Source organism: Prinia subflava, chromosome 6 (assembly GCF_021018805.1).
Source record: "Prinia subflava isolate CZ2003 ecotype Zambia chromosome 6, Cam_Psub_1.2, whole genome shotgun sequence".
NCBI lineage: Eukaryota > Metazoa > Chordata > Aves > Passeriformes > Cisticolidae > Prinia > Prinia subflava.
In genome coordinates this window covers 33,695,429-33,707,963 of record NC_086252.1, presented here as the reverse complement: position 1 = coordinate 33,707,963, position 12,535 = coordinate 33,695,429, and the positions used below count along the sequence as shown (strand labels likewise).

General features: G+C 39.4%; 1 protein-coding gene across 1 annotated transcript in view; it reads right to left on the bottom strand.

Moving 5' to 3' along the window:
• Window positions 1–800: 800 nt before the first annotated feature.
• SPOPL (speckle type BTB/POZ protein like) overlaps window positions 801–12,535 on the bottom strand; it is a 32,927-nt gene continuing 21,192 nt past the window's right edge. The window contains exons 6-11 of the mRNA XM_063400995.1: window positions 10,285–10,462; window positions 10,135–10,190; window positions 8,478–8,600; window positions 7,173–7,315; window positions 7,035–7,088; window positions 801–4,996 (exon numbers count right to left, since the gene is read on the bottom strand). Coding sequence (XP_063257065.1) covers window positions 4,852–4,996; window positions 7,035–7,088; window positions 7,173–7,315; window positions 8,478–8,600; window positions 10,135–10,190; window positions 10,285–10,462 — 699 coding nt within the window. The 3' untranslated portion in view covers window positions 801–4,851. The remainder of the gene's footprint in view (window positions 4,997–7,034; window positions 7,089–7,172; window positions 7,316–8,477; window positions 8,601–10,134; window positions 10,191–10,284; window positions 10,463–12,535) is intronic.

Here is a 12,535-nt window from a genome sequence, read left to right as displayed (position 1 = left end):
AATTTGAAGCTCAGATCAGACCTTTAGATAATAAATAATGTAATAAATAATTCTGATAGCAGTCACAGTGCTGACCAGTTCTGCACCCTCAGAGGTTACTGGGGAGGGGATGTGAGTTTTGCCATTATTGAATAAACCCCACCAGGAACCCTGGACTGGATCACTCTGGAGCCAATTAAGGGATGGATGTTTTAAGCACACCTGGAGAATTTGCAGGTACCTACCCAGACACATCTTTTTTATAAAATAACTTACCTTGACATCATCCTTTGCAGGAGCTCAGCGTGTCCAAAGTCACACACACTGAGCAGAACAGTCCCACATTTCACTGGATGTGTTTCCACCCATGAAACCCCTGTGCCCCCACACAGATCCCTCTTACATGCACTTCCCCTGTAACAAATGCCATCAGCATTCCTGCTGGATGTGCTCATTTGCAGCCCTTCACTCTTTGGCAGGACAAAGGATGATGGTTTTTGATGGTGGGTGGAAGAAAAAGCAGATTTCAGACCCACCAATCCCATTTTCATTATCACAGCATCAACTCTTCCTGTGCTGGCAGGGTCTGTGCAAAGGAGACACTCCTCAGGTAGCCAGGTTAAGCTTTTAAGTGTCAAAACAGAAAAATAATCAAGTTAATGGAGATCAGAGCAGGGCTGCAAGATGATCCTCCCCAAAAGAGGCTTCCAAAAGCACAGCAGCATATTTGACACTGACAGTGCTATAAAATACCTTTCTCAAAGCAAAGACAGCCATTGGGAACAAATGCAAAGACAACAAATAAAGTCAGACACACTCTGTATAAGTAACAACTTTATTGTAACTTGATGTGCTGAAACGCAAAAATATTTTCAGCAACAAGGTACAAAAAGTATTTCACCATTAACATCAGCTGATAAAAAAAGGCTGGATGGTTTGATACGACTGTTTACATATCTGAATTCTCTTTATCATTTCCACCCCAAAACAGGTCCAAGTCATTTCACTGGTTTAACTTCTAAAATAGGACTCATTGATCTTAAGCCTTCAAAAACCAGGTTACAAATACAGTGAAGTTCCTTGCAAAACACTTGAAATAGTGAATTCCCTTTACAAACATAGTCCATTTACTGTAAGCAGAAGCCAAAATATGAGACTAAGTGTCTTGGCTAGCTAAGGAGCTAAGCTCTGCACTAAACACGCTATGGACACCAGACAAAGAGGACAGGTAACATTCCATTTGTCAATTACAAAAAAAAAAAAAAAATCAATTAAGCTGAGGAATTTTAATCAACTGTAAAATTCAACAAAATTCAACAACATTTCAGGTAGCAGTACCTCACATTTGCAATTCACTGCCTTCTGTGAAACACAGTTTCAAATACTGCACATGGCTTTTATTCTCCCACAGGAGAAGCCCTGCTGTGAGGATTTAAAAGGAACACAATCTCTGTGTAGGTCTTCTACTGATCTCCTGTGCAAAGGTGAATTTTATACTAAATACTCAATGTTTAGAAAAACATCAGAACTAGAGTAACCTTGTGTCCATGATTATTACATTTGACATACACTTATCTTGTAACAGCAAATATTATCACGATATCACAAAAATATACCATTACTCAACTTGTATCTGTAATACTTATTCCACTTGTTTGTGTAGTTTGTACCTCAGTGAAATTGAATTTAGGAAGCAAGAATCAACATGCAACAGAGGTCAAATGCAACTTGAACTCTTCCATCTCAATTGTGTACCAAAGAGTATTCTTCTTCACCTTTAAAAATACATTTTCCAAAGGCCTTGCACCCTGTTAAATCATCCCTTCATTGCAAGAGTTTCCTAAAAAGGCACAGTGTGTTCATACTTCTGCATGCAGTAAATGGACTAGGAAATAAGGATTATTTAGTGAAGCAACTTCCACCCAAAGCATCTCCTTAGGAGAGGTCTGAATGGAGAAAAAAAAAATATATATATAATACATAACAGCATTTTAACAGCAAATTGAGTCCTTATTTTTAGAAAGTCACCCTTGACAAAAAACACCACACAGTCACACACACACACACGCACGCACACACAGGACACATGCAGGCTTCTCCCCAGAAAAGCATGGAAGTGGTGGCTCACACCTGTCTGAGAGAGTAGTGTTGGCAAGCCAAAACGTGGCACCTTCATACGGCATATTCCTAACCCGGAGGGAACACCAGGAAAAACCCCCAAGGCTTCAGCCTGGAAAAACCTGACCATTGATCACTGGATCGCTCCTGATCTGCTGCACTTCCAACTGAGGCTTCAAGGGCAAGTTCTTGAGATGTGGGGAATGAAAGTGAGCTACTGAATCCAAGGGGGAAGGAAGGTTGTAATTACCAACGTCCCGTTCCAGTGAGAACACCGCACGTAGGTAATTAAAGAGGTGAATAATTAGTGCACTCACGTAAGAATACAGCAATGCTTTACCTTTTTCTCAAGATCTGACAGAACCTGAAAGCACAAATAGATGAAGTCCAATGTGAAGAGCTGGATCAGCAGAGGGCTCTTTCCTGTCAGTGTGACACACGGTTCACACTGCCTCGAGGAGGGGACACTGTGATGCACACGGTATCACAGCACAGTGTCTGGCATTTTTTTGGTACAAAGTGTGCTATTAGGCTTTAAAAAATAATAACTTTTGGAAATCCTTGAGCTTTCCATCTGATTACTGTAAGTTGTTACTTTAGAACAGGCTGGCCTGGGCAATCATTACAGCATTAAATATTCAAGTCACTTTGCACGTGAGCGCTGTGAGTTTTACAGTGACGAGGAGCTGGAGTCCCAACACATTTCAGAGTGCAGCAAAAACACCATGGTTTTGGAATAAACACCTTCACCTCCTGTTGTGGAGAATGCTTATGAGACCTGATCTTAGATTAATATTTAAAAATTGATAAATCTCTCTAAATATATAATTTGATGCCTTGTGTATTATTAAAATTTCCGATTTTATGCTATAGCCATCATAAAGATTTAGCTAGAGGGTAAGAAAAAGATCCTGTTTAGAGGTTTTAGTCTTCAAAACTGGACTGGGCATTTTTTTCCAATTTACCTTTGTAAGTGGTTTACTAGATGTCAAAGTAAAAAATTATATATTCTTTCCTCAAAAAATTTAATTCAGAGCAAGTCAGATGAATCTCTGTGAAATGAGGATGGAGAAACTATCTGAAATTCTTCCTCTCTCCTCCCTGCACGACTTTTTTTAATAGGCAAACTCAAACCCTTACACAAAGACATTTATAAATTAGGTGAGATCTCTTCCCATTCCCCACTGCAAAACCCAAGTCTTCCCCCCAAAAAAAGAAATACAGCATATTATCACTATTACAGTAAACTCAATGCAATAACTCAGGGAACATTTAGAGTGTGCACTACTGCAGACTTTTCCTCCCAATTGTAAACAAAGCTATCAAACACTGAGGATGTTGATATTAAAGCTAAGGTTCATATAATAAAGAACTGGCCCGTGACAAGCAGTTTACAAACGTTTCATCCTTTTCACATTATGCAGAATTTCAATACCATCCACAATGCTAGTACAATAACTGAAATGCAAGACTGAGCAAGTCTCTGCTTGCAGATACCATCTGACATTTCAGGGAAATACTCCTCGATGTGTGCACAGCCTCCCCAGGTGTTCGTGGGGGCCATGCATGTACGTCAAGATGGGAAAAATCCCCTCAAAGTTTTTACCGTTCACATGCCTTTTTCAAATAAGCGAAAATATTCTGTTCCTTAAATATGAAAGCTCGCAATAGCCACCTTCAATTGAGTCTTAAAAAGACATGCCTTTCTTTTCTAACAAAACTAAATCCCATGTGGCTGTGGGCATCTTAAAATGTATCTAAAAAGTTAAGCCACAATTACCTGTACCTCATTGATTCATCAAAAGCAAAATATATATGTACCACACAACATACAAAAGTTACACATTAAAAGTGCATATTCAAAATCCATTTGGCCCATTGTCCTCAATTTACATTTGGTCATTCTATGCATCCTTGACTTTTCTATGCAGCCATACACTGGGATATATTTATTCCATATACAACACTATTCCTTTTCACATTGAACTCTTTCAGCTCTCGTTCAGTTCTGCATTAAATGTAAACTAATGATGGACCGTAAAGAAACACCAGCAAAAGGTTTATTCTGTGTTTCTTCTCACCGCTTGGACAGCTTTGACACACACACAATAAGCATTACAAACTGTAATGAAAATACATTTTTGGGCCAAACCATTGCATATTTGCCCCCACAATGAAAAATAAATTATGTTCAAAGCAGTATATTGCCATAAATAGCCTGTAGGCATTCACTGAAGGTAAACAGGCTCTCCCTATATTTAGCACTTGCCTAGGGTACATGATGTGCCTCTGGTTCAAGTGCTTTTAATGAGAGGCCAGTCAAAACCTTCCAGTTAGCACAGGACCAAACTATAATCTTTTTTTTTTCTTCTGAAAATAATGGAAGATCCCTTTCAAAAATTAATCTTCAGTTATCAACTTTACTGCATTATGGAGCTAGTGCAATCCTGCAGAGCCTAGTCAAAAAGACAAGGCACATTAAAAAATAATAATAAAAAAATCAAGATACATTAGACTATATGGACTAGAGAGTCATTGAAGATAATTTAAGGCCTTTCAGTGAATTAGAGTAATCAGTCTAATTTAAAGCTGAGGATTAAACCATAAATTATCCATCTGAAAAGCAAACAATAGGCTTTTTCAGCTTCTGTTCTGTGGACAAGGATAACAAAAACTCTTGTTATGGTTTGTGAAAACACCTCTGGACAAGGAGGAGTGGAGTCAGTCCAATTTCTCTAGAGTTCATGGAAGATTTCAGGACTGTTTTAGCCGTTTGCGTGGAATGCCAAACTGTGGACACTGTGCAGACGCCAGAGCACGAAAGGCCTCGGCTACTAAGTGAGGGTGGGAGTGGATCATGGACTTCCAGCCTGCAGTTTCCATTATGTCTGTTGCTTGGCTGAAAACAGAAGCAGTAAAAACAGTCACACAATTTTACAAACCAAACGCACCGTGGAGAAGAGCAGGCAAGGCAGAGGTGCTGCAGATGGGCAGTGAAATACTGGGGAACAGACTGTGGATGCCAGTGAGGGTGCCAACAGAGAGAAGCAGCAATTTGTAATTTGGGTATAGAAATATAATCAGATGTGGGACAAAAGGTACTTGTTCTGCTCCACTCAGTACCAGCCAGACCTCAGCTAGACAACTGTCAGAATAACCACCTTGAAACTGCTCAGGAGAAACAATAAAGAGGAAAACTAGAAGTGAATGAGGTCTAGTGCAGAGACAAAAAGCAAGGGAAGACATGATAATCTCATTACACAAAAGGGCATGCTCAATTTTGGGGAGAGAGAAGGATGACAAGATGAATCAGCTGAAACTGCAGCAAAAATGATGTAGTTCATCTCCCAGCAAGAGCCATGAAGGCAGATTAGCTGGCTGGCTCCAGACCCTTCTCTGGGAGCCTGCAGTCTCAGTACCAGTGGAGCATACTGAGAATATTCACTCTTTTTTCAGTGCAGATGATGGGACACATTCAAAATAATTTTTAATGGCCACTGTTAATTTTTAACTAACACAAAAGCAACAACAGATTTCAGCAAGTATCATATTGACACCCAGCAGGTTAAAAACTACATATTTACTCAATGTATGTATTTATTTTTTGGTGAAATAATAGAGAAAAAAACCAAAAAATTGACTTTGCAGTGAAGAATATGATATTGGCTGGGTTGCATGTCACACTGACACAGGATAAATGTGGAACTAATATGCAGCAATCCCAAGTTCCCATTGCTCTGCATTTTCACAAGCCTTTCATGAGCACCCTCATGCTGTTTCAGGAACATTCTCAAGCATGAAGTTCTCAGCTGACCTCTGCACCACCTGATCTCTAAAACACCTTTGGCAGATTTCTAATGCAAGCCTTTAATCTGCTGCTGGGAGCCAGTGAAGGTAAGGGCCTTGAGAAACAATACCAAAGTTCAGACTCCCTGGTGCCCAGGCTCAGTGGATTAAGCCAGGCCCTCTCATATTATTTCCCTGAATTACTCCGGGTGTTTCAGCTGAAGCAAAGATGACCAGCATGTTAACTAGCAAACATTCAAGACACAAGTCAGCTAAGGAACTTCCAAATCACTACAGAAGAAATACATCAAGTAATTACATAGTTGTGATTCTAACTTCTCTGTTACTGGCATTTTACTATTTACCTTTCACCACCCACTTCTTTTCCACATCATGCTCAATCATTATGCCTGTGAAGCCTTTTTTTGTTTCAAGGAGAAAATTATCTAAAAACCAATTTAAGCTAAGTGGTACAACACAGCCTTTAAGTTCACTGGAGATTCTGATGGGAAGAACTAAGTGCTCCACTGCCCTGTACACAGTTTGAGCCTACCACCAGCATTCTGCAGCTGGCTGTCTTCCACTCTGTGATTCACCTGAGCTGCTGCAATCAGGGCCTGAGCCACAGAGTCTCAGCCTATTCCCAGTGTAGGCAGGAGCCCCTGGAGTCAGAGGGACCTGACTGACGGGTTGTGTGGCCTTCACTTGTGCTGGCATGTGGGAAGGTGCACAAACACATCCCCAAAAGCAAAGAGAGCAGCTGCCCTCCTTTCTGTGGAAATACTGCAGGCTCACACTGACCCAAGCAAGTCTCAAAACCACTCTGGGGTTATCACTCCTCCAGGAACAAGCCTGGGTACTCATGAGAATGGTTTTCTCTACACAAGCTGCTTCCATCATCTCACAGCACTATGCCCCTGGGAGAGGGAATGAAAAGCAGCTATTGTTAGGATCTCACACTGGAGAGCAGTTAACATTCCCTGTCATTGAAAGGGGGAGTCACAGTCATAACTGGGGTAGCATCTGCTCAATCCTACTTTACTTACAGTCAGTGACAGGCCTCAGCAGTGTGGAAATGAACCAACAGTTCTTAAGATCTGCAGTCTACTTAGCAGTGTTTGTACAGAACATCGTGGGGCAGGGAAACTTACTTGCTATTCCAGTTTTTCCCATCTTTACACCCAAGTTGTCTAAGAACACTGCACCTGCAAGAGACAAGTGTGCTAATATTGAAAAAGCCCACCAAGCATAAACACAAATATATTTATTGACTCAAAAGTGTTACTTGCCTGTTAATAAAGTCTATTGCTTGTGCTTTTAGCTGTTCAGCGCTGTGCAAATCTGCGAGGATAAGAATGTCAGCAACGTTTTCTACCGAGAGGTTACTACAGAGTGCTTCCTCACACATCACCTTCAGCCGTTCCAGTGCATACTGGAGAGAGAGAAAAACTGCACTAATCACTCCTCAAACTCATTCCTTCTGTCCCCATCTCCACAGCTCTGCACACACCTCCAGCCAGGCTTGGTGCCTCCCGAGTTTAACATCAAACTGCTTCCCCACAGGTACTGCGAGCACAGCGTGCTGCACTGAGCAGTTCTCAAAGGTAACACAGGCATCAGGCTTGGCACACACTAAGTAAAGACCTTGCTGACACCGTTTCTATCAAAACAACTAAAATAACTCATTCAGAAGTTTTCATTTCACTTCTGCCTGGTAAGGGAGAAGGAGCAAGGAACCAAATCAGCACTGAACTGGTTCACATCTCTAAGTGAGGGGCAAGAATTGATACAATGGGGTTTCATCAAACTACACTGTTTAAAACAAATGTAATTTTAGCCCAAACCCATCTCTGTTCTTCCTAATTTCCCTCATACCTTTGATACAGCCTACAAGAAATTTGATGGAAAATAACTGTACTCCCATATTATATTTTGCATGAATAAACTGTGCTTCTTTTTTGAAGGAAGTCACAGTCTGAACAGGTTTCATTTTTATTTTCTGGTATTGCAGACAATCATATAACTCTACCTTATAATAGTCTCTATATCAATTACGCCCTAAATCAAGGCCAGCATTCAAAAAAACCCCCTGAATTGCTGAGCTGTTGTAAATCCCTTCACCTCAAAAATGACAGTAGAAAAAGTATTTCAAAGAGCAACAATTTTAAGAGCAGGGAAGATCCCAAAAAAGAAGAGATGGAAGACCAGAACTATCACATTTGTAGGGAAGACAAGAAGATATAAGTTCTGAACTAGCAGTACTTTAAGAACTTGGATAAATCTTCCTGAAAAATACAAAGATCTAGTATACATTTTATTCAAAACCCAATTTTCCAAATCATATTCATGGTCTCCAATTTCTAAAAAAAATTGATACTAAATAAATACCTGAAACATTTCTCTTTAAAAAAAGATTTATCAGTCTTCTACTGCTAAAAAATTCTGTTCTTTCCTATCTTCCTTTATTTCTGGTGAGAACTGCTTCTCATGTTTTAAAAAAGCAAAATATATATCAAACAAATGGAAAATATTTTTTTTAATCAACATTCCCCAAGCAAATATCAGGTTTGGGAACTTTGGAGTCAATTACTTACTTTGTCTGCAGCTGCCAACAAATTGTCAGCCATTTTTTCAAGGTTTGGTGCTTTTCCTGTGTAAATGAATCTCATCATTTCTTTAAAAACTTCAGGGTCTACATCATTTATTTCTACACGGTTCTGGTAAAGAAGAAGAATCAATAAAAGTCTTTGGAATTTAGCTACAGTTTCAAAGTGAATATTAAATATCATCTGCGTGCATGCTACAAGTTTTCATTCACCAGACATCATACAAAATCCTTACAAATTTAAGGTAACATTCAACAATGTTAAGCTGAAAGCAATCAAAAAATCTCTTAAATGTTAGGCAGAAATCAGCTGGAAAAGTTTCAGTGATAAAAAATAATTGCATTTTTTTCCTAGAAATGCATCAGTCTATCACACAGACTGTACCTAAAAATCAAAACAGTTTCACGAATATTTCAAAAGCTTCCCAGTTTCCAACATAAAGACAATGTGTTTGGAATATCAGAAGTCAGAGCAGCAGACAAAACAAATTGAGCCATTCCTGGCTCAACTTAAACTGAGTCAACACAGCCCAGGTTTTGTTCTGAGAATCCAGAGAGCAAACACATTGAACTGACATCACACAGCTGAAGACTGCCCTGACACAACAGTGGCACTGCAAGCTTGACCAATTCTGTAACAGCATCCCCTACAAGCACTAATGAAGTAGGAAATTATGTCAAAGATGTAGAAGCAAACACCAGACTTTTGAGTGGAGTATAAAAATCTGATTTCTTATCAGTATTTAGGAGTAGGGCTGCACTGGAAATCCATGCCAACACGAAGGCAAAGGCCTGGCATGGCACATTACTCAAGCTGTGACCTGTTTGGATTTCTTTCAGTCCAGGAACCTCAGTAAAATGCTCCCAATACTCCAATTCCACCTGTGACAGTTTCCAAATTGGAGAGGTGCTGGGAAGGAAAGTGACCCTTGGCTGAACGTTCACCTGATGTAGCTGTGCACACAAGTGAGACCCTGCAGTTTGCAAGACCAAATGATGATCATCTATCATAACCCTTCTGTGAGGTGATCAGTTCCTCACCTTTTCATGGATTCTGCCCATAACCAGCCCATTTTTGATCATTCTTCATGAAAGACACAAGCAGCCCCTCGCTGTGGGAGACATCAAGTGCATAAAAGCAGAAGCAGTGCTCTGCTGATTAAGTAACCACCCATCCAAAACACTTACACAGGTCAAGTGCCTGCAGAAGCTGTGAATGAAAAGAAGTGTTCCACTGCCTGAGGGCTTAATTCCAGTCATAATTCACCTCTTGTTTCTTGGTTACCATAAAAAAAACACTTTAATACTCCACAGCAAAACCTTAGCCAAATCCATCAGGTGATAGGATACAAACTGAGGCAAAAAGGGAGCAGAGATTAGCAGGTCAATCACACCAGCAGCTGAAGTTTAAAAACATTATCTAGGGCAGATACAAGTACCTGAAAAAATCCAAATCCTCCAGCACCTGTCCACTCTTTCTACACAAATTCCCTCAGAACTCACCAGGAGAGGTTCAGGACCTGTCCCTCCTGCACCATAAGAACCTTCATTCTTCTCAACCTGCTCTACTACCTCAAGTTTTCTTCAATGTTTTCCTCTTCCACAAGGTACAAATATTTACATGTAACATTCACAGTGACACTTACCTTTTTGCTTTCCTCCATTTCATGTTCAAACATTGCATTAAATACTGGAGATCGTGCTGTATCAAGAAAAGTAAATATTAAATATAATCAAACTTTAAACTTATAGTGATTTAAATTACAAAATAATAGCAATACAAAAGTAGAAAGTACCTGCAAGGACAGATTTATGAGCTTTGAATTCTTGTCCTCCTACATAAAAACTGCAATCTGTAAATCTTGTTGTTTCCCAGAGATTCCCTAAATCTTCTGCTAGTCGACATTCAGGTACCTTCAAAGTGTTTGTATTAGACTGTCCTGATATATTTACTGAGTCTTGGACCACGCTTACCTAAGAGAAAATCACAGCAAGACAACTCCTTCATTACTGAATGCCAACAATAATTAAATCACAGTACCTATTGCTAGAATTCCAACAATTTCAAAGAAAAGAAAAAACAGTGAAGCTTCTGGCATTAGGCCAGAACCATCAACCAATGCTTTACAGTTTACTTATAAGTAACATAAAACAAATAGGACTTAGAGACTCTAATATTGTGTACTTATCTAACCAAAACAAAAAGAGAGAGCACAATACCACATGCCACCTGACACAAATGCCAAAGTAAATAAGGACAGATACAGTTCTTGGAAAACCAGTGGGAACAAAAACAAGTTAGTGCTATTTCAGAGTTAAATTAACAGTTCAATACTTAATACATCTGAGTAAAATATCCACAATATAAAATCCTATACAGATCATCAGGATCATGTGGTCACAGAAACATTTCATAAGAACAACTCCTAGAATTTTTCAGTAAGATATCCCTTATTGTACTGACAATTATACATAATCTGCAGTGGGATAATGTAAAGTAAGTGCAAGTAACAGCTCCTTCATTATTTCATTTTACTTAGTCCAGATGAGGCAGGAATCACAAGTAATTGTTTTCCAAACAAGATTAAAAGCCATTACTTTCAAAATACAAGGTGTAGTAGGTAAATTCAATAATGAAATGCATGCTCATAAGATGTAACTTCTGTACAGAACCAGTTAAAAACCCTGAAATATGTGCATTTGAAGGGAAGATTCTGCCATTATTTCCCCATGTTTAAGTCTTTCATACAGGAATTAAACAGGACAGCAGCACTCCTTGCTGCTTTTTCAGTTATCTTCCCATACTAAGTCCTTATAATCAGTGTGTCAGGAAAACAGAAGAGCTAAGCAGATTTTGCTTCTCTTGTGTGAGAGCACAGACCTGAGAACAAAACCTTTTTAACAAGCCATACTACAAGATCTTGATCACTCCATCTCCCAAATACTGAAAATTAGGATTAGATTCTAAGAGAAAATGCTGATACTGTTAGGATCAGGGCTTTGGTTGATTTCCAATGGCAGCTGGAATAAATCTGGCATGAAGCAAAACCAGCTCAGCTTTACAGAAAGTTGGAGCATTGCAAGCCAAACTCCAGACCAGAAGAGGAGGAGGATGATCCAATTATGACAGCAGCTTGGGGATTTGAATCACTGCCTAATTCCCTGTATCATCTCATATCCCCCTGTAAATACAAGAAATTCTTTATATTCTTCCACCTTAAAAAAACAGAAGAAACACAAAGCACAGCAAAATTTCCCTTTCAGTTAGACTGTACATTTATAACATATTAAAAAAAAATCTATAGAGCTATTTCGCAGTTTTCACGCACACAGTGATTTCAGGAGATATACATACACACAAAGGAAGTTTTAGCTTAGCCAAGCTCATCTTCTGTTGCCAGGGGAGAGTTCTGCTTTTCCAGAGCCTTGACTCAAAGTTCATGGTCCCAGTTGTCCACACAGCATCCTCCTGTTAGCTACAGACAGTGCCTAGGGAAAGTCATCTGCACACTCTTAATGTGCTCTTAAACTGATCTCTGACCTTCCAAACTTCTGGTTTAGAACGGCTTCTAATACATACTGGGAGCTGTGCAACACAACAATTTGCTACAGATCATCTTTTTAAGATATAACCCAAGCAAAGTTTTAGTCATATCTCCCCCACCTGAGTTGGGAGGTGGATTGTCCTTTAAAGATTCTAAATACAAAGGATTACAGGGGTCTGATACTTCATATCTCACTTGTCCAGATGGCACCCCATAAATCAAGTACATCCTCTTACTTTTTAAAATTTATTTCAATAAACTTGAAATCCAATCAAGTTAATCCCACATGACTATTGAAAACTTGTCAATTTAAACAAGTTCTGTGTGACGACACTTAACAAGGATAATGTCCATGATTTTCTTCATTTTCAATCTGTGGTAATCTAATGGTATTGGGGATATAATTGACCCCTTGGACTACCAAGGCAGGTAAGAGATGTGTAAAAGCAGAGAATATGCTATTCCATTAGCAAATGGAACATCTGCAAGGCTTCAGTACTTC